Raw genomic sequence first — 22,280 nt, 5'->3', positions numbered from 1 at the left:
CTCGGACACTGGGATGTCCAAGCACCCCTGGCCTCTACTCCCTGCCAGTCAATCTTCCCTCCTGTTGCTGCCAGGCTTTACCTGGGACTTCTGGGTCTGCCTGACTCACATTCACATCGCTCCCCCGCCCCATGATTCATCCCTAACTTTTTCTCAGTGGGCCTCGGCCCAGCAGCAGCTTACGTTCCCGAGTGGCTTTGGTGGGCAGCTGCTTGACCAAACATCCAGTTACAGAAGCTCTAGGCTTTCTAAAATAGACCCACCTGCCAACTGCCATACAGTCTCCTGCTTCCTTCCCAGCCTCCTCAAATCGCTTCTGAAATGCTTCTCTTCCAAGGACATGCTTCTGCTACCGCCTGGAGACCCCCCACTTGGCACCTACCCCTGTGCAGCTGATCAAGAGTCCCCAGGCATGTCACCTGCAGGGTTGATGCCCTTCACAGCTGTTCCCGCACCTGAGATCTGGCTTCTGCTTCCTCAGAGACCTCTCTCAGAATGTAGGGATCCCACACAGCTCATAGTTCCCAGTCCCCCAACCTGGGAGCAGGCTTAGAGCCCAGTCCAGGTTCCCTGCACCTGTGAGTTCTAACCAAGTTCTACCTGACTCATGCCTCCCGCCACGGTCCCATAAGGGACTCCACTTCCCCATTCTTACTGCAGCTCACTGCAGCTCTAGTTACGACCTAGAGATGTAGAGGCAAAAAACAAAAACAAAAACAAAACTGTACCCACTTGGATGCCTCAGGCTTATAGAAGGGGCTGGGGAACAGAGTGCCCTGTTAGGGCAGGAGAGGAGCTTCCACCCCAGTGCCTTCAGTTGCTAGGGTAACAGCCATGAGCAAGATTCTCTGCTCACATTAGTTTATCATTTAAAGGGCTCCAACTTGATGGGTTGAGATTACACGAATGTCTTAGTCAATGCTCTATTGCTGTAAAGAGACACCATGACCAAGGCAACTCTTATAAAAGAAAGCATTTAATTGGGGCTCACTTACAGAAGTTTAATTCTTTGTCATCATGGTGGGAAGCATGGCAGCATGGAGGCAGACATGATGCTAGAGAGTAGGTTAGAATTCTGCATCCAGATCCACAGGCAGCAGGCTGACAGAGAGACACTGGTCCTGGCTTGAGCATTTGAAACCCAAAACCCACCCCACCCCAGTGACACACTTCTTCCAACAAGGCCACACCTACTCCAACAAGGCCACGCCTCCTAATCCCTGTCAAGTAGTGCCACTCCCTAATGAGCAAGCATTCAAATCTATGAGACTATGGAGGCCATTCCTCTTCAAACCACCACAATGAGAAACTTCCGAGTCTATTAATGGGCAAGTCTTGAGTGAAAGCAGGAGAGAGGGAGGCCAGAGGCCCACACTGGACAAACATGTCATTGAAGAGTATCAGAGAACAAGTCATACTGTTTTAGCTAGCTTACTGTCAAGTTGACACAAGTTAAAGAGTTACCTGGAAGAGGGAATCTTAACTGGGAAAAATGCCTCCATAAGACTGGCCTGAAAGCAAGTTGTCTTGATATTGTCTTTACAGACTGATATGAAAGGGCCCAGCTATGTTGGGTGGTCACCTCTGGCACCTGAGTTGTATAAGGAAGCAGGCTGAGCAAGCCGTGAGGAGCAGGCCAGTAAGCATCATTGCCCCATGGCCTCTGCTTGAGTTCCTGCCCTGACTTCCCTGGATGATGCACAGCTATAAGATGAAATAGACCCCAAGCTTTCCTCCCTGAGTTGCTTTGGGTCATGGTGTAGAAACACACTAGAAACCCCAGCTAAGACAGATGTTAGGGCAGTGAATGAGTGACTGGCAGATGTGGGATGGGAGTATTAGTTGCTTTTCTTCTCCATGAGAGCAGATGATGGACAAAAGCCACTGGAGGAAGAAGGGCTTGTTTGGGCTCACAGCTCAGAGGGACACAGTCATCACAGGAGAAGGCTCAGTGGCAAAAGCCTCTCGGTCTATGGCCGTCTTAGGGCTTCTGTTGCTGTGAAGAGACACCAAGACCACAGCAACTCTTATAAAGGAAACATTTCATTGGGGTGGCTCCCTTACAGTTTCAGAGGTTCAGTTCACTATCATCATGGCAGGGGGCAGGCAGACATGGTGCTGGCTACATCTTGATCAGAAGGCAACAGGAAAATGGATTCAGACACTGAGCCAAGTTTAAGCATAGGAAACCTCAAAGCTCTGCCCCTGCCCCCACAGTGACACACTTCCTCCAACAAGGCCACACCTACTCCAACAAGGCCACACCTCCCAATAGTGCCACTCACTATGAGCTTATGGGGGCCAGTTACATCAAACCACCAGAGTGGCCCTGGCCAGGAAGCAGAGAAGGTCTTGCCCACAGTCTGCCCACTCACTTTCTCCTTCTTCCAGTTTTATTCAGTCAGACTTCAGGCCGTGGGATGATGCCATCCATATTCAGGGTGGGATTTTCCTCCTCATTCTTGGAGATTTAACATCTCTCTGGAAACTCTCCCACAGAGACACCCAAGGGTGTTCCTCATTGTGTTTCTTTTGGGGGTGGGTGCAGGGCTTGGCTTTTTTTGAGGCAGGTTTCTCTGTGCAACAGCCCTGGCTGTCCTGGAACTCGCTCTGTAGACCAGACGTCATTGTGTGTCTTAATCCAATCAAGCCTGCGATGGAAATTATCCATCATGATGAGCATTGGAGATAGGTACCACTCTATGTCCCCCTTTCCAAGCCCAGCTAGTCCACACCAAGGGCGAAACACATCCCACTTCTGTAGGTGGCCACAGCTTCTGGGAACAGACTGGAGATGTGATGGTCAGGAGACCAGATAGGAACAGTCTTGGTAGGGGAGACTGAGTCAGGAAAGAAGCCCATTGCTGTAGAACTGGCTGGGCCCTTGACCCCTTGTTACCCTGTATGAGCTCAATCACCAAATCTTTCCAAGAGCTTCCGGGTGTAGATGTTTCATTCCAACTCGTCCCATTTACAGACGGGAGAACGAGGCTGGGAGAAGTCCACTGGTTTTCCCAGGGTTACACAGCTGGATCTGGGCAGGAAGTTACCCCACTCTAGAGCTCTCTGACCCCAGAGTTAGAGGTCTGGATTTGGGTTTCCCTGCAAGTCTTGGAGCCAGAGCACATTCATCCCTGGGGAAGAATTTTGGGAACAAAGGTTCTTCTCGTTTCCCACTTGTGGAAACTGAGGCTGGGAGGAGAACTTGTCCACTGTCCCAGAACAAGTCTGCCAGAGCCACACTTCCCTGCACCAGAGTGCGCCTTCTTGAACTCAGCTCTCTGGAGTCCAAGGCAGGGACGCTAGGAAGGAAGGCAGAGGAGAGAGGCACTCCATCAGGAGAAGAGGAAAGGAGGAGGAAGCAGGTATTCAAGGGTCGTGGTGGAGTTGGGCCACAGTGGCACGTGCCTGTAATCCCAGCATGAGGAAGCTGAGGCAGGAGGATTGCCATGAGTTCAAGGCCAGTCTAGGGTACATAGTGAGTTCCTAGGCTAGAGTGAGAGCTTGTTCCAGAAAACCTAAGGGAGAAAAAGAAGAAAAGGACGGAAGGAAGTAGGGGAGGGAGGGGGAAGTGCTGAAAGTCATGGGAGTTATCACAGGACCCTTTGGACCAAGGGGTCAGAAAAAGAAAGTCAATCTGTTTTGTTCATTCATTCATTCATTCATTCATTCATTCCACATGTCTTGCAATTCATCGAGGATATCCTAATAGTCACAGACCCTATCCCAGAAGCTTATAGCCCAAGCAGACAGACTTCTGTGTCCTCAAAGACCGTGTATAAACTCCACTGCTCAGTGAGAAGCTGGTGTGGGGGAGGTCCAGCCCTGCCATGAGGCCTCGATGAAAGGAGTCAGAGAAGTGTAGGAGCAGGAACAAGGATAAGGGGACCCACATGGGAGCTCGGGACCCAGGGAGACAGTCTGGAGGTGGGGAACACCCAGGCATGCACCCCCCTAAGTGTAGGCAGGAGATTTTCCCTTCCATTTTTTCTTCTCTGTACAACAGCAATTTAGGCTAATTAAATGCAACAATACATTATTTCTTGTCTACCTAGAATAATCTTCCACTGCTCGCCCACTTTGGGGGGAAAACAGGCTCTTTACCTTGAGATGGGGACAGGTTGTGACTGTCAACAGAGGGCGATTATTGGGAGGGACCTGGCCTGGGACAGGGTGAGGGGAGAGAGGGCTGCATGGGGCACATCAGGAAGGCTGGGAAAGGACATGTGACATTGCTGCCCTCTGTCCTTCCTCAGTCTGATGTCGCCCAGACTCAGCTTTTGAGCACCTCTGTGGATCGAAAGCAAAGGCATCACCTTCAGGTCTCAGCTGGGCTGTGCACAGCTTGCAGTCCGAACCACCACTGACCCCTCTGCTCAACACTTGGGAGTCTGTGGCGTTGCCCGTGGGGTCCTCCACCCTCCCCAGAACCCCCTGTCCAGGTTCAGTCGGTCCATAACTGTGCTCGTACCTGGGACAGCAGAAATGGGGTCTGAAGAGTTGATTGCACGCGTCTTGTTTCTACAAGCCAGATCCTAGCATTTCAGTTTGATGGGGAGTCGGCTTGGGTAAGGAAATTGTGGTTTATGAGCCCTGTGCTCTCTCACATCTCAGCTTGTTCTCCTTGGCCTTGCCTAAGTCAGGCTCTTCCAGACATAGTACAGATCAAAACAGTCAGAATAGTCAGCAGAGGGCTGGAGAGATGGCTCAGTGGTTAAAGTATTTGCTGCATAAATGTGAGGCTGTGAGTTCAGATCTCCAGGAAAAAAAAAAAAGCCTGGAGTGGCCACGTGCCCTCGTAATCCCAGCGCTGGGAGGTGGGGACAAGCAGATCCTCAGGGCTCACTGGCCAGCCAGTCTAGCTAATCAGTGAGCTCCAGATTCAGTGGGAGACCCTACCTCAAAAAATAGTGTGGAAGTGATAGAGGAAGACACTAACGTTGACCTCTGACCTCCACATGAGCATACACAGACACATGCACCCACATGCACACACACACACACACACACACACACACACACACACACACACGGGGTGGGGGCGGGGAGAACTGTCAAAAGCTAGCAAGGGCAGAGCTGTGATCTTGACCTCCCTGGGCAGTCAGGGGCTTTTCTGGTCCATAAGCCACTGTCGAAGACCTGCGGAACTGCCTCATGGATCAGGAGGCACTGGCTTTCAATTTCCCATCAGGCTTCAGTTTCCACACCTGCAAAGGATGGCGCTGATAAGATCCAATTGTCTGCTGCCCAGAAATCTGTGTTGGCTCGTCTGGCCTCCTGGATCCATCTCCGTTTTGTGTCCAAGTCCCCCGATTCTGGCAGCTTGGGTCTCCCCAGGCCAAGTGCTTCTCCTCCTGATTGTATCCCCCCTCAACAGGTTCACCTCCCTCCAGAAGCCCACCCATGGTCATGCTATACAGCTTCCTCCTCTCTGTACTCAGTTATGCTTTGTTTTTGTGGTGTGTGTGTGTGTGTGTGTGTGTGTGTGTGTGTGTGTGTGTGATGTTGTCCTGGTCCTCTCTGCCTCTGAATTCCTGTGTGTGTGTGTGTGTGTGTGTGTGATGTTGTCCTGGTCCTCTCTGCCTCTGAATTCCTTTGTTTTTCTTCAAATCGAGTTCTTAGCTTTGGGCTCCATGAACGTAGACTCTCAGCCTAGCAAGGGCTTGCAAAATAAAACCAGTAAATGACAAAATACCATTCTTTTAGACTGAAAACCCCTTCCCAGGGGCATGCTTACAAAGAGAACAGAATGTGACTGAGGTAGACAGGGTGTAGGACAGTTGGCCACGGGAGCACCCTCATGGGTGTTGTACCAAGAGCCAAGGAGGATTCTGGGGCCCAGAGGGACCAGGTAGTGGGAGTGACTCTGGTGGCCTCACATTTCAGAAGCACCCCTTTCCTCGTTCTCAGGAGGTCTGTCTTCCAACTTTGTTGCCCCTTCTGCCCAGAAAAGGAAGTTAGGTATCAAGGGCCAGGTGACTCACACAGTTACCCAGTCTGAGCTCAACAGGAGGCCGAAGAAAAGGCTGGGGACACAGGCCCAGCTCTGGGAGGAGGAGGCATGCCTGCCCCAGGGCGCATCTTCCAGGATGAGCTTGGAAAAGAAGGCAGGTCCCTCTCCTGATTCCTCAGGAGACTTTGAAGAAGTGGGGGTGGCCCTAGCTGAGTCTGGGCCATATCTCCCTCCCTCTTGTGGCTCCTCAGGTCCCTCCCCAAGAGGCTAATCATGGAATTGTCCCATCAAAGAAAATTGTACTTTGTGCCTCAAAGACCAAATGGAGCCTCAGTAAAGTGGTTATTTACGGTCTCTAATAAGCATTTTCTGGGTGTGATTAACCTTTATGCCGAAGTCACACTGGGAACTCGGATGGCAGCTCAGATTGCACTGGCCCCGGGTGGGGGTGCTGGAACTGGCGCAGGCAGCTGTCAGGCTCAGCCCTCCCACTCGCCCTCCAGAGACTTCTGGGCCACCTTCCTTGCTTCTCTGTGACTGTTCCCTCTCCCACTGCGAGTGCTCCGTGCTCACCAGGGCCTGTGTCCCTTTGTGCAGTTACTTGAGGGACAGGATGCCCTTGTCTTTCTCAGGCTTGACCTCCAAGGCTTGTGAAGATTAGCAGTTAGAGGTTTCGTTTGGGGCCTGCCAGGCTGGGGTACAGAACCAGCACATTCACCAGTAGCATACTGCCAACTTCGCCTCACTGACAGTGTTTTAATTTCTCTACTAGCTAGAAAATGGCAAGTTTGCGTGAGATACTGCATTGCGGGATATTTAACTATGTGAAGACGTGTTACGTTTGTTTATGCTGGGGAATATTACTTTAACTGTGTAAAGGTGTGTTACATTTGTTTATGCTGCATTTGTTTAACGATGTAAAGATGTGTTGCTGTCTCCACCTTGCCTGCCTAAGGCACCTGATTGGTCTAATAAAAAGCTGAACGGCCAATAGCTAGGCAGGAAAGGGATGGGCAGGGCTGACAGGCAGAGAGAATAAGTAGGAGCAGAAATCTAGGCACAAGAGAAAGAGAAGAGAGAATTAGAGAGAAAAAGAGGGAGATACCTGGGGCCAGGCAGCCAGGCAGCCACCAGCCAGCTAGACAAAGTAGGACATACAGAAAGGAAAGGTAAAAAGCCCCAAGGCAAAATGTGGATGAAGAGAAATGGGTTAATTTAAGTTAAAGAAAAAAAAAAAAAGCTAGCCAGAGAGGAGCATGAGCTAAGGCAGAGTGTGATTTGGGAGCTGGTTGGTAGCCCAAAAGCAAAAAGCCTGGTCTAATACTGAAAACTTTCTTTTTTTCCAAAAGGAGCCTAGGAGATGGCTAAGTGGGTAAGGGAGCTTGTTGCACAGTATGAGGACCTGAGTTCAAATCCCAAGTAGCACCATAAAATGCTGCACATCACTGCACATGCTTGTAACCCCAGCAGCAGGAAATAGATTCTGGAAACTCAATGGGAGCCAGCCTAACTAAATGAGTGAGCTTCTCGGTCACTGAAAGACCCTATGTCAAAGAAATAAGGCAAAGAGAAATAGAGGATGACGTCTGATATCTTCCTCTGAACTCCACATTTGTGTGCTGCACACTCATGGGCATGTAGCAGGAGGAAGGAATGGAGAACAGGCCAAGGAAGTGCTCGTTCTCGGGCTAAACGTACTTTGGCCTGATTTAAGAAGATCCCAATCTGATTTTATAGAGGTCTGGATTTTACTTGCTGAGAAGTAGAGGAAGTGATGAACTGTCCTGAGAAAAGTAGGTTTTTAAAAATTGCCAGTACCATTCCACACTTAATTTCAGGGTATTCACAATGCCTACCACCCTCAATGTGTTTGTGGGTCGCAGATTAAGAATTCCCAGTTAGCCGGGCGGTGGTGGTGGTGGTGCACGCCTTTAATCCCAGCACTCGGGAGGCAGAGCCAGGTGGATCTCTGTGAGTTCGAGGCCAGCCTGGTCTCCAAAGCGAGTTCCAGGAAAGGCGCAAAGCTACACAAAGAAACCCTGTCTCAAAAAAACAACAACAACAAAAAAAAAGAATTCCCAGTTAGTCCCAGCACTTGGGAGGCAGAGGCAGATGGATCTCTTAGTAGTCTGGTCTACAGAGTGAGTTCCAGGACAACCAAGGCTACACAGAGAGACCCTGTCTGAGGAAGAGGGGGCAGATTCCCCAGTTTTAGCTGGGTGTGGTGGCTCACATCTTTCCTTGTGCTTGGTAAACTGAGGTAGGAGCATTTTGAGTTTGGGGTGAGCCTGGATTGATTGCGTAGAGAGCCTGTCTTCAAACAAGTCTCCTTTAAGAGGAAGACATTAGCCTGGAAAGTTTGGGAACCTTTTAGCTACCAGCAGAGAAGTGTCCTGCTGATGTTTTGAGAAAATGGAGGTGACCGAGGGAGAGATTCGCAGCCTCTAAGAGGAAATTTATGGGGAAATGCTGGACATTTTGTGGAAGTATGATTCTGAAATTAACTGGAAGCTTTTATAAACCTCTACAGAGCAGGAGGGGGCGCAGGCAAAGACTCTGCCACGGAGCTGACCTTTTTGGGGAGGAAAGACAAGCTTAGAAATTTTAAGAAGCATTTGTCTTTGCGTAAATGAAGCCCAAGACCTCTGTGGGTAGGAAATGGCGTTATGACCTAGCACATCCAAGACAGTCAGACTAGCAACAGGGTTCAAGCTCAGCTGAGCCCTTTGCCCTGTGGCATTTGATTTTTTTTTTTTCAACAAATCTGGATTTCTGCTCTAATGAACCCCAGGACATTAAGATATGTGAATAAGAGCTTCTGGCCTTTGCATTCGTCATCTGATTAGAGCTGGGTTGAGTGTGTGCAGTAATGAGCTGGCTTTCACACACTCTGGACTACCCCCAAGGCCTCCATTGGGAGCATCCCTGACATGTGCAGGGCACACTGGAAGGGTATACTGAGTCACTTTGCTTTAGAGAGGTTACCCTAAGGACAGCTGAGTCACCAGGTACTGGCCAGGCTTAGAAGAGACACAGACTGTGTGGGCAAAGGTGTCCCCAAACAGGAGGGACTGTGTGGTGAGAGGTGACCCACAGTGAAGTAGATGGGAATGGGGCGTGATGTGTCTTCAAGAGGGAGCTGAAAGACCGAAGCTTCTTTTAAGTATTAGATTGATAAGGGTAGATGTCGGGTGGTGGGCTGATATTTTCCAACAGGGTTTGCCATTTCTTTAATTTGCCTGTGGCTGAAATGAGATTGATTGATTGATTGGTTGGTTGGTTGGTTGGTTGATTTGTGTGTGTGTTAGGAGATGAAGCGGAGTAGGATTTTCTAGAAGGAGCCTCTAGCTCCAGCAGCCATCACCCATCTCCGGGGATAGCGCAGGGTTCCTAGTGACTGTGAGTGAGCTGTGCAGCTTTGTCACGAGGACACCGAGGACACCGCTCTGCGCTTAGCTGTCAAGAGCCACCAGCTAGCTTGTGGCTCCCTCTTCTCTCTACTTCTGCCTTTGCATTTGGAAAACGGGGCTAATGATATTTCTTCGTCCTCTGGAGCCTGGGAAGCTTAATTACTGATGAATAAAGTATGGGAAACTGCTCTGGGCCAGAGCAAGAAAGGGTTTATCCTAATTGTTGCCAAGGCCCAGGAGTGAGTTCCCTGTCCCCAGAGCTGATGGCAGAGTGGCACCTGTACCTGCACAGGATGGCAGGACTGGGGATTGTTGAGTCTGAAGCTCATGTCAGTCAGAGCGAAGAGAGCCCTGGAGTGAAATGGAGAGAGGGTGCTTGAGGTGTGGGAATGAATTAAAGCCCACTAAGGACTCGGGCAGATATCAAGGATACGATGTGGCTCTGTAAGTCACTAGGATTAGGGGTGGTTCTTATGGGGGTGGGTCCAGGCTCTGGTCAGGAGTGCAAATGCATGGTGGGAAAGAAGGCAGCAGAGCTCGCCTTTGTCATATGACAGAAGAGGAAAGGAGTCAGTAATGGTGGGGCTGGAGGATTGCTGGGATGGGCATAGACAGGGGACATTCCTTGCAGGTGAACATAGAAAACTGGCCTCTGAAGGGAGACAGACAGATGGACACACACACACACAACACACACACACACACACACACACACACACACACACACACACACACACACACTGAAGCTTAGCCCAGCCACAGTCAAATTAAATACACTAGTGTTCCATTTGCTTCTCGAGCTGGATGTGGTGGTCCTTGTTGATAATCCTCTTGATCCTAGGACCCCCAAAGAGGGAACAGGAGAACAGAGTGGGGTGGCTATGTGGAGAACACTCCCAGGGCTGCCATCCTACCTAGGGATTCTCTTCTCACTGTGGTTAGGGCCCCAGCGGAGGAAAGAATGCATGTAGCAGTGCCCCTCCCCCACCCCCACATGCTTCGGGACCCCTTGCAGGAGGAGTCCCGACAGACACAGCTCCAGCCCATCTCCACCTCACTACTTGGACCAGATAACAACCACTGAGTTCAAGTCAGTCTGCATGTCCTCATTGAGCTCCCATTGTGTACCCAAAACACAGCATCGTTCATTAGCCTAGTTGCCAAACGTGAGTACGGTATATGGTCACAGACACAGGGGAGGGCTGGCCTTGCTTTAGAGCAAGGACACTGAGGCCAAGAGAGGTCACACAGCCCACCCACCCAGTCTCTAACCTGTAGAGAGGGTAGTAACCTAAGAAAGGGACCATCGCTGTTGGGGGCAGGGGGCATCCATTGGAGAAGAGATAGCCTTCCAGTCATAGGGCCCACGCCTCTCCCATCCCAGCAGGGCTGAAATTCTGGAGTCAGAGTAACATGGGGCCCTCAGTGGGGTTAAAGGACAAAGACCTTCCCCGGAATAGGGACCCATCTTTCCAGGCACAATCATTTCTTCAACGCCTCAACTTGCCCATCTGCAGTAGCCGTATCCATGCTGGCCCCAGGGAGAATCAAGCCGTCGTAACTATCACAGCACATTGGAAGAGGCTGACACATGAAGCACAATCTGCAGTGACTGGTAGGCCAGGCAAGGATGAAGGCTCAGGAGGAGCTCATTAAACCACAGGCCTGAAATTCCGCAGAGGAAGGGAAGGAGGGAGGAGGGAGAGAAGGTGGAGGGTTGTGTGCAAACGTGTGTGCATGCATTCGTAAAGACCTACTTAGACATGTTTGGGGCCCATGCAGTGGAGGTGGCCCTCCCCAGCAGCCAGAGACAAACGTCCTCTCTGTTCAAGTAGCTCAGGCGTCCCCACTGACCAGTCTCCATTCCTGGCCCTCTATGAACCAGACAATTTTAAACATTCACGAGGGGACCAGGAGACAGGGCAAGGGTAGGATGCTGGGCAGAGGAGGAGGGGGCAAGAATCATCAGGTCAGACTGCTGAGCACCCCCTAACTGTATCCTGTACCCCCTTATGCTCACAGGCCCTTCTCCTCCTGGGGCTGAACCCCGTCTCCACCTCCCTACAAGATCAGCGCTGTGAGAGCCTGTCTCTGGCCAGCAACGTCTCTGGTGAGTCATCCCTGCCCCTTCCCTCCCAGGATGCCAGCTTCCCACAGGATCTCCTTCCCTGGAGCTCTGAGCAGTGGTCTCTATGGGCAAAGATCTGGAACTGGAGTTCGTGAGTGGAAAGGGGCCTGTGATTAGCCAGCAGCCTCGGCTGTGGGCACAGGAGACACACTCAGCAAATGTACCACATGGTCACCATCCCATGGGCGACAGGGGAAGGAAGGCCCTCCAGGCCTCAGTGCTGGGCTGTGAGTTGGGGATGTTGGAAAAAGGACAAAGGTTGCTGCTGTTGCTAAACGTGCTGATGCATAAGGCTGCATGCAGCTAGCACAAGGGATGCTCGATACTGTCACCCATCTGACACCTGAGATAACTGAGACGCAGAGGAACACTATGTGCTGGAGCCTGGGTTGCGATGCCCAATACCTCCCGAATAGAAAATGCTAGATGGATGCAAATTCACCAAGGCCTATAGCTTATCCATTGACAAAGGGCTTCTGCATCATTATTTTATCCCCCAGGAACTAAAAACCTGATCTCTCTCCACATGGGGAAACTGAGGCATGAAAGAGTTTCATAAAATCCCCAGGATGTCACAGTCAGTGCCATCAGGGTCTGGTCCCAAATCTAGGCCTGCTGGATCCCAAGGCCAAGCCTCCTCTCACTCTGGCCATGGCCCCAGGGATGGCAGTTGCCAGGCAGGATGAGTAGAGATGCATTTTTGCCTTCTTGAATCAGCCGTCAAACACCCCTCATGCAGCAGATCCCACGAAAGTCACCAGAGGAGCTGAGAGGGTCTCCCAGTCTCGTCCAGGTCCCCAGTGCTGAGAATCAGAGGGTGATAGCAGCCAGTGGAGAGATGGACTCAAGAATGGACAGGAGGCAGGAGGAATTCATTTCTAAAGCTGATCCTGGTCAGAGGGGAGGCTTCTGCAACTGGGACAGTGGTCACGTGACCCTCTGCGCCTCACAGGGAGTGCTGGGCCCGCAGTAACCAACGGGGTCCCGTGCCGACTCCCAGCTGGTTCCGCCCACACCCCAACCGTGGAGCTAAGGACTGGTATCCACAGGAAGACTATGCCCTGGACTTCTTTGCCCAAATGGAGGGAGGGGGCATCATGAGGTCAAATGCACTGAGTTTTGTGGATCTGTTTCACAAACTGTAGAGCACAGATAGCTACTGGGTATAATCGTGGCTTTTTTTTTGTTTTTTGTTTTTGTTTTTTGTTTTTCAAGACAGGGTTTCTCTGTGTAGTTTTGGAGCCTGTCCTGGAACTCACCCTGTAGGCCAGGCTGGACTTGAACTCACAGAGATCCGCCTGGCTCTGCCTCCCGAGTGCTGGGACTAAAGGCATGCGCCACCACCGCCCACCCAGCCTAATCATGACATTTTAAAAGTACTGAGCATATACCTAGCAGGAAGAGAAAGTATACCCTACCTTACTTACTACAATGGAAGGGTCAGTGAGGCTAGGACAGGGGTAGAGCAAATCCAAGAAGCCTTCCTGAAGGAGGGGGCTTTTAAGTGAGCCTAGAGATAGAAGAAGCAGTGACTGAACACCAGTGGTTAAGTTTGGCAGAAGGACTCACCAGGGTGAAGGAGGCACTGGCCGTCGGAGCACTGGACTACCCACTGACTGAACTGAGCAGGGAGTGCATTGTGCTCACCTGTCAGCAGTCGCAGCCAAGAAGGGCAGGGAGGGAGGATGCCTGGAGGAGAGGTCTCCATCCCTCCTCCCCACCCCAGGCCAGGTCAGGCTCCATTAACTTGCTTGTGTTCAAGAGAAGTGACACCCTGGAGCCACACAGGTGTCACCTGTCCTTGGAGGCAGCAGGCTGTGATGAATGATGTTCATTCCTCCGTGATTTGTACTGGGTGCCCCACCCCCACCCCAGCCGCCTGGCTTCATCAGATGCAATCCATCACCCTCCACAATGGCCTCCGCTATCACCATTTGTCATCTGATGGGCATTGGCAGAGACAGATGGTGAGGGTGGGGTGGAGGGCCCAGGACAGATGGATGGGCGTCTGGCCAGAGTGGCTGGCACTGTGCTGGAACCTTTGGGGGCCTTGCACATGCCTCATGCCAGGAGTAAGGAAGGGCTAGGTTCCCATGGCCAAGGCTCCCATCATGTGACAGATTACAGACTTGGCGACTTATAAAATCATGGCATGAGTATGACTGTGCCAGAAAGTAATAGAATTACTGATAGCACCCTAGACAAGTGGAATCAGAGTTCAGGAGGACCTGGGGTGACCAGTTCCCATCCCTGTTCTTAAGGTGGTAATGATTGGCAACAAACAGTAATAATAATAGCTAATACGTGTGAACGTCCACTTTGTGTCGGGCACAGTTCTAAGTGCTCAGCCTCATTCAGTCATCACAAGAGATTCATCAAGGATTTTTGTTCCTGCTTTAAAGAAAAGGAGTCTCGGACTCAGAGAGACTGAGTAACTTGACTGAGCATACACAGTCACCCAGCACTGGCCACAGGAGTTGAGCCAACTGGGCCTGATTTCAGATTTAATACACAGAGATCTATCATACTCAGGGCCCAGTGTCCTCGGTTCCTTGGAGACAAAGTGTCACTTGGAGGCACAATGTCACCACTGAAGTTTTCCCCGAGCTTGTATATTGCCCTACAGTTTTTTCAGCACCTACCATGTGCCTGGACTTCTACTAGGTATTGAGTGTGAAACTCAAGAGTGTTCAGAGCCACAAGACAGGAAGTGTGGCCCACACTCTACAGAGACACCTTTCTTTGTCCTGCTGAAGAGGCAGCTGAACCTGAGGTGCCAAGCCTGTCTGCCCACCCCCTTGCCTCTTTCAGTGCTGTGTTATCCAAACAGAGCAACTGTCCCTTCATCCTAGAGCACTAGCCTCCTACTCAGAGGAGTGCCCATCTCTGAGGTTGCCCCGGTGTAGACGTAAGTTTCTCTGGTCCTGCCTGGCCCCCCTGTTGGAACTAATCTCTCCCACCTGCATCCTGCAGCCACTCGGTCCCAAGTAAACACACAGAGGCTTATAGTATTTACAAACTGTATGGCCTATGGGTCAGGCTTCTTGTTAGCTAGCTCCTATAACATAACCCATTTCGATTAATCTGTATGTTGCCAAGTGGCTGTGACATTACCAGTCTGCTGGCATCTCTTTGCTCCTTGGACAGCAGTGGGCTGGCATCTCCCTGACTCCACCTTTCTCCTCCATGTATCTCTGCTTGGATTTCCCACCTGCCTCTAAGCTGCCTTGCCATAGGCCAAAGCAGCTTATTTATTAGCCAATGGGAGCAACACATATTCACAGCATACAGGAAGACATCCCACAACGTACCTGGCTGCTCCCCAGGTGGCCTCAGAGGAGTTGCTCCCAGAGCCTCAAACCTGATGGGCAGATGGCCTTCCTACCTGAAAGGGGGCTGCCAGTTATTCACACCCTTTGTGGTTCACCCAGAAGCCGGTGATAGGAGACTCCCTCCTAATTGGAGCAGGAGCATGGTTCTAGCTGCCCTCTGGCATTACCTACAGTGGAAGGGTCCTCTGAGCACATATGGGCACTAAGCTTGACAGGGAGGGAACTATGTGGCCAACTTGACAGAAGAAACCAGTGTCCAACTGTACACAAGCAGAAACTGGGCCACCCTTCAAAGGATCCTTATCTGTTATCTGAGTGGCACAGTGACAAGAACGTCAACCCCAGAGACCTCGGCAAACACCTGCCTCAGGACCTCTGTAGTGGCTGCTCCCTCTTTGCCATGTATGCCCAGGACTTCCCTCCCTCCTTCCAAGTTTGTGATTAAACTTAGTGTTTTAGAGGAATGCCAGATTAAAATAGCGCCCAGCCCATCTTTATCTCCGTTCATTATTTGTAGTATTTCTCAGTGGACAGCGCATGCTTGCTCGATCATCCTGTCTCCCACTGGGATACAATCATCTTGAGGCAGGACGTCTATTTTATTCTTTGTTTTGTTTTGTTTTTCGAGACATGGTTTCTCTGTGTAGGGGCTGTCCTGAAACTAACTCTGTAGACCAGGCTAGCCTGGAACTCACAGAGATCTGCCTGCCTCTGCCTTCCGAGTGCTGGGATTAAAGACATGTACCACCACCGCCCGGCCTATTTTATTCATTTGTATTTCTCTAGTTCATACCATTGCTTAGATGAGTTGAGTATTTGAATATTTTGTTTTGTTTTTGTTAAGAGAGGGAAAGAACATGAAGTTGGGTTGGTAGGGAGAGGGCAAGGAGGATCTGGGAAGAGTTGGGATAGGGAAAAGAATATGATCAAAATATATTATATGGAAATAAGAATGATTTTAAATTCCCTTCCATCCCAGCACTAGAGAGATGGAGAGAGTAAGTGATATGGCTGGGTGTAGAGAGATAGGAGCTCAGGTCCCTTTTGGCTGAGGATTTCATAGAGGTAAGAATTAGTGTCTGGCTGCTCTGCTTCTCTGATTTTTCAGCATTTACCCTGATATCTGACTCCAGGTTTTTGATTCATGCTACACATTCATACATATGTGTTTGCACAGTTACATCTATATGTATATGCATATGTGTATACTATCCCCATAAAGTCTCACCAACACAACTGCATAACTGAACATGAGCTGAACAAGGATAGTAACAATCGACATGCTAAAGTGGATGGAGGAAAGCCCAGGGGCCTCAATCCTACACAAAGCGCTATAGGCAACTAAGGAATGCTGAGGGCTGGAGAGAGAGTCTTCCCCAGGGAGGAGTTCAGGAACTGGTTATCCACCACCAAATGGTTATTCCTAAAAGCTTTAACACTTTAAGAGAAGCAACAGGCAGAACTGAGTTCTAGTGAGCAAACTTTTTTTTTTTTTGTTCTTCTCTATGAACATTTTCCATTGTGCTTATTAGTGACATCAGGATTTTTCTTACAAAAGCATAATAAAGAAATGAAATATAATTAGCATGGTTTTAAAGGTAAATTTCTATCTTCAAATCGGGTGTATCCTTTGGAGGAATCTTTTGATTGCTCCAAGCTGTATGTTAAGATATAATACAGAGGGGAGGTGGGGAGGGAAGAGGAGGCTACGGTTGGGATGTATTGTATGAGAGAAGAATAAATAAATAAAATACAATTCGGAAAAAAAAGATATACAAAAAAATAATAAATTCCCTGTCCATACGGTAACTCACTAGGAAGCGGTTCATAGGTGGCCAGCTGGCCATAGGAGAGTTAGCTCTCTGACCGCAGCTCACCTTCGCTGCTGCGGGCTGCTGAGTCTGCTTGGCTAGCAGACTGCCTTGGCCTGATCCAAACTGCTCCTTATCCCAAAACTCTTGATAACAAAGTGGGGCAATACCACCCCCACCCAAGAGGGGAGGAGAGGAGGCTGTTTGGGGTGGTAGTGCCTGTAGGGGATGTTGATCTAAAATGCCAAGCTTCGGGTTGGCTGAGATGGCCGTGGCACCAAACCTGGGGACCTGAGTTCCATCCACCAGGTCCACATGGTGGAAGGAAAAAAATCGATTCTCCCAAGTTGTCCTCTGACCTCCATATATACCATAGCAAAATAATTTGACCTTCAGCAACCCAGACTTTGAGATCCTTGGGTGCATCTGGCTGGGACATGAAGATTCCTGTGCTCTGAAATCAGTCTCTGCACCTGTTTCTCAAGGCATTTCCTCTGCCCTTCCTGGCTTTATCCTTCTTATCTCTTTGTCCCGGTCACCCTCACATACTCCAAACTTGGCCTGCTTTTTTTTGCCAGCTTTGTTTTCTCCTCTACTCAGAGTAGTTGGGTGGATGGCAAAGCACCCTTCACGGTGACTGGTAATATTCATGCTGATCCCCTCTCCAGGGTTTCTCTGTGTAACAGCTCTGGCTGTCCTGGAACTCGCTTTGTAGACCAGGCTGGCCTCGAACTCAGAGATCCTCCTGCCTCTGCCTCCCACACACATGCTGGGATTAAAGGCGTGCACCACCACTGCATCTTATTGGTCTTGTCTGTCTGCCAGATGCCCAGGGACCCTGCTCTCTTTCCCAGGCGTGGGGTCCTCAGGATGAGCTAGCTGCAAACGTTAGTCAGGCTGTAAGCACGTTACTGGACAGCGGAGGGCCCCAGGGAAGGTGATCTCTGGCTGGAAGGTGCTCTGGGCAGCACCATCTGAGGCTCTGATGTGCGGCTTGCTCCAGGCCCTCCATCCTTGCATCCCCGTGCTTCTTCCCTTCATCTGTTCGGCACCACCCCCACCCTAGATCTCTCAGAGGTGGACTGAAAACTGAAACCCTAGTGCTAGTTCAGCCGCTAAGTGAATCAGTAGAGCGTGGCCGCTGCTGCTGGTTGCCCGCCCCCATACCCTTGGCCCCGCCCTCTCCGATCCGCCCCACCCATAGGACCCCGCGCTGCTCTGAGAGAAGCCGGTGCCTTTCTTGTCGCCTACCCCATTCACCCCACCTCTCTGCTCCAGTCTTGAAATCTTTCACAGACTTTCATCCTCCAGGATGTTCTGGGCTTTTAGTATAAAGGTCGCTGTATTCCCCCAGATCACTTCAGCAGCTTCTGGGGAGTGTCGGGGACAGGCACCAGGAACGTGGCACAGAGAGGGGATCCAGCCAGATGCTGTGAAAGGCAGCTGCGAGCCGGGGGCCTCTGTGGGGGCGGTGAAAGCACCTGGGCTGGCCTCAGAAGCCCAGGGTTTCAAATCCACTCTGCCCCTTGGTAGCCTCTTGAGATTTGACCCCTGTGCATTCTCCGGCCTTCAGTGTCCCTTGTCTGTAAAGCAAGGAGTTAGCTCCCACATGGGCAGGGGGTGGGTGTTTAGATAACCAGAGTAGATTTTAGGTTATCTAAAGGAAAACCCTAGGGACGTTTGCCATTCTGCATCGCCCACCATCGCGAGGGTCTCCAAATCCTTTGACGAGCTGTGGGCAGAGTTAGTGCTCCGATTAGGGTCTTCATAACGGGGAACATTGGGGGATGGGGTTCCCAGCTGGAGACTCCTCCAGGCTGAACTGCGCCGCTCTAATGGGGCCTTGATATCAGCTGGTGCTAGCTGCAGCCAGGGCTTAGGTCCTTCCCCGCCTCTGGTCCCTGCAGAAGTCTGCCTGGGAACTGTTTAAGGAAGGAAAGAGGCACTTTGGCCGAAGGTGCTAGGCACTTCCTTCCCTGGACTCCTGACAGTGCGTTTAACCTCCCGGTGCTGGGTGAGTGTGTGAGCACTCTGTGGGGAAGGCATCCTCACCAAGGGAGCCAGCCAGCCCCTTAGCTCTTTGTTATGCTCTGGAACCCACAGTCCCCCTAGGGCCGTAGCCGCAAATCCACATTCTCGTGTAGGCTGAGCTCATTTCTGCACTGGGGCATTGCTTTTCCTGTCTGTAGCGGGGCTGAGGGTGGCGGGACTCTGGAGGGACTCCTGTCTGCCTGGGGCCTTGGCTGGACCTCACTTTTCCTCACCAGTTGTCTCTGTCCCTAGGCCCGCAGTGCAATGCCTCCGTGGACCTCATTGGCACCTGCTGGCCCAGGAGCCCTGCGGGGCAGCTGGTGGTCCGGCCCTGCCCTGCTTTTTTCTACGGTGTCCGCTACAACACGACAAGTAAGGACGGAAGAAGAGGGTGGGCTGCCGGGGGCTGGATGGCGGCAGTTTGGGGATGGGAGGAAGGCACCCCAGGACCAGCACTGCTCTCGGCTTGCTCCTGCTGATTCCTGCAGAGATAGTGTATAACTGAGGCACCAGGACTCAGAGAAGCTGGGGAACTTGCCCGAGTCACCAGCTGGTAGGGGGGTGAAGCTGGAAGGTGCCGGTCTGCCTGATGCCTTCTTCGGTAGTGGACAAGCTTCCGGTTAGTCCCATTGAGCCGCAGCCACTCCTGAGAGGTCTTGATGGTCCTAAGAGCCCCGACTTTGCTAATCAGGACCCTAGGGCTATGAAGTTCTGTGAAGACAGGGCACCTAGAATATGCCGAATCCATGATGGAGAACTTGTATTCCAGTCTCCCGGGCCCACAGGTGTGATGGGGGTGGGGAAGGACTGACCCGCAGACCAAACAGATACTGGATCCCCATGTAAACACCTTGCTCCCCAGAGGCCCAGCCTTCACGCTGGGCTTTGCAGCTCCTTGCCATAGCATCTGCCACCCTCAGAATTAATTTGCTTCCTCCTACCAATGACTCAGGTCCCTGCTATCAAGAGAAAAACAGATGGAGGCCAGGGGCCCCCCACAGAGGAGGTTGGGTTCCAGGTCCCTGGGGTTAGAAGCCCCTGGGTCAGTCCTGAAGGTGTGGTGGGTGATCCCCAAGCTCCAAACATGTGCTGCAAGTGACTGGATACCAGGCTGAAGACCTCTTCCCGCTCCAAAATCCCAGAGCTCTCCCCCTGCCCCTCCCTCCTTTACTAGGTGGATGAAGGGGTTAGGATTAGGAATACAGCCAGAAGGGTTTCCTAGGATGACTGGGAAGGTCAAGAGAGAAAGGGAAGAAGAACAGAATGGTCAAGGGCTCTAGGAGGAGAGATCCAGTAAGTAGAGAAAAGAGAAGACTGTGATGTGCAGTCGGCTAGCTTCCGACTTTAGTAGGGCACGTTTTGTAGAGGAAACTGAGGCATAGATTGGTTGATAACCTAATCAGAGTCACAGAACCTGAAGGTGGAGTCCAAACCGAGAGTCTAGGGCATGCACACTGCTCTGCATACACCCCACGCCTTGTCCCAGGACAGTGGCAGCATGGGCTGGCACGCCCAAGCTCCCCAGGAGGTCTCTCCCTTCACTGCAGCACCAGAGCCTGTCTGGTTACCTCCAAAACACGCATCCTCCCTACCAGCCTGCTGCCCAGTCTCAGGCACTCCAGTCTCAGGCCTAGTGCCCAATCTCACCCCGTCACCCGACTCGTAAGGCTACCATTGCCTGTATTCCTGAGTGGAGGCTCCTAGGCAGTCTGTGGTTATAACCTTGCCCACGTTGGCAGCCAGCCTCAGCCATTCTCCATGGGTACCCTCATTTGGGATTACCAAAGTTTGCTAGGCACATCCCAGTAAGTGCTGTTGGGCATTAGTGCTATAGTTTACATGGGTCCCCTACACTCTAGATCCATGGACAGTCCATAGTTCAAGAGCCCTTGGCTTCGGGCCCTCTCTGGCCTTTGTTTCTTTACCTGCAGAATGGATGGGGGCGTGGAGTAAGATATGCCCTGGGTCAAAGATATTCCCTTGCTCACCCAGTAGTTCCAAAAAGAAAGTTGAGATGTTGGTTTCCTGGCATGGGCTGCCAGCCTCCCCATGCAGGTGCCCCTGGCGCCAGACTATGGGAGTGTGCACACGGTAGCATCAGGAGGGGGCAGAGCTGCTCCTAATCATTAGCTTCTAATTAACTCATTTACTGATGAGGTGTTGCTAGGACTTCCAAGCTGCTCCCTCCTGCGGCATCAGGTCTTCAAAGAGATGGGAAACATTTCCAAAAATACCCATTTTCCCATGATCCTTTAGGAGGACTGCTCAGCTCAGCAATTAGACAGGAGGTTGGCTCCTCCCTGGCAACAAGCCCCTGTGCAAGGCTTCAGGTCAGTTCGTCCCTCTGGGTCAAAGCCTGCTGCTTCCGATGGTCCAGCCTGGGGACAGAATCCAGGCACCCTACGCTTGATGGGGGTGGGTGAGGGAAGCCGTTGAACAAAGAAGACTCTCATAAAATCTCCACCTGCACCTCCTTGGATAGAGACAAGTAATATGTTCTATTATGTAAGGTTATATAAATACAACCCAGAGACAACAATAATAAACATAAGACTGACACCATATGCCCGGTATGCTTCCAACTGCTAACTAAAAATACTAACCCAAAGAGGCCAGAGTGTCTTCAGGATGGCTCTGTCTCAAGACAGGGAAGCAGAGCGATCAAGTGACTCACCCAAGGTCACACAGCTTGTATAAGGGTGGTGCCAGCTTTTGAACCCAGACTCTGTAACTCCAGCGGCCCTGTTCTGAACCCTGCTTTGGGCTGCCTCTCTCTGCTTTGTGCTCTCCCTATCCATCTCTGCCCTAAGCCCCTTTCTCTGCTGATATTACAAGCAGCTTCTGGTTGATGCTGTATCAATCCCCTTGTCCTTGCCTCCTGTCCCCACAGATATCCCAGAACATCCTCATCGTGAGCCCCTTGGGGATCAGCTCTTATTTAACACCAGTGGAGAGCCTGTGGCCTCATTGCCAACTCTGCCCAGATCATAGCTTTGCCTAGGACACAGATCTGCTCACAGCGAGGCCAAACCGAGCTAGGAAAATCCATAAAGATAATTTCCCCCATCAGCTAGCTGCCGCCAGAGCAGCTTCTCAGGTTTGAGAGGAGGCCACAGCCTTTCAGCTTGGAAGGTCAAACCAGCTGCCTCTGTTGAGGCAGCATCAATTCCCCTGGCCCCTCATTCTTCATCTACCTCTGGTCCTGATGCTGCCAACAGAGGCGGCTCCCAGGCTGATGGTCCTTAGGGATCAACTGGAGCATCTCCACCTTTGGAAATTAATGGAGGGGCCGAGAGGCTCTAACCGCTCAGCCACAGCTGCGCTATGCCTTTGGCCCCTGTAAGGGCTCCGACCCCAGGGACTGGGGCTCTGGCAGCGTCCCCAGCCCTCTTCCAGCCTGTGAGTCAGTTGGAGCCACAGAGTGGACACTCGTAAGAGTGACTCCAGTGGAGATGATTCGGGCGGGCTCGGTTTTTGTTATGACCAGTGATGCTTAGAGTGAGAGCCAGAAACACAAGGAAGCATGCGTGGTTGACAGTACTGATTCCGGAGAGGACGCAGATGAGGCAGGGAGACGTCACAGGAGATGAGGAGAGTGCAAACCACTTGGTCCCC

The 22,280-nt window shown here is 51.4% G+C and overlaps 1 protein-coding gene across 2 annotated transcripts in view; it reads left to right on the top strand.

Annotated features, from left to right (window-relative positions):
- Crhr1 (corticotropin releasing hormone receptor 1) overlaps positions 1-22,280 on the top strand; it is a 48,113-nt gene that overhangs the window by 9,097 nt on the left and 16,736 nt on the right. Inside the window, exons 1-3 of one of the 2 annotated variants that reach the window (XM_037200532.1) lie at positions 9,393-10,978; positions 11,386-11,473; positions 18,918-19,037. Coding sequence is in view for 1 of the 2 variants with exons in the window: in XM_028882671.2 (XP_028738504.1) it covers positions 11,386-11,473; positions 18,918-19,037 (208 nt within the window). In the remaining variant the exon portion in view is untranslated. Of the gene's footprint in view, positions 1-9,392; positions 10,979-11,385; positions 11,474-18,917; positions 19,038-22,280 lie in introns of those variants that run through there. The other variant, XM_028882671.2, reaches the window with a different exon arrangement.

The sequence above is a fragment of the Peromyscus leucopus genome, chromosome 8b, assembly GCF_004664715.2.
Source record: "Peromyscus leucopus breed LL Stock chromosome 8b, UCI_PerLeu_2.1, whole genome shotgun sequence".
NCBI classification, from domain to species: Eukaryota; Metazoa; Chordata; class Mammalia; order Rodentia; family Cricetidae; genus Peromyscus; species Peromyscus leucopus.
Note: the sequence above shows the minus strand (reverse complement) of the source record. Positions and strands in the feature narration are given on the sequence as shown.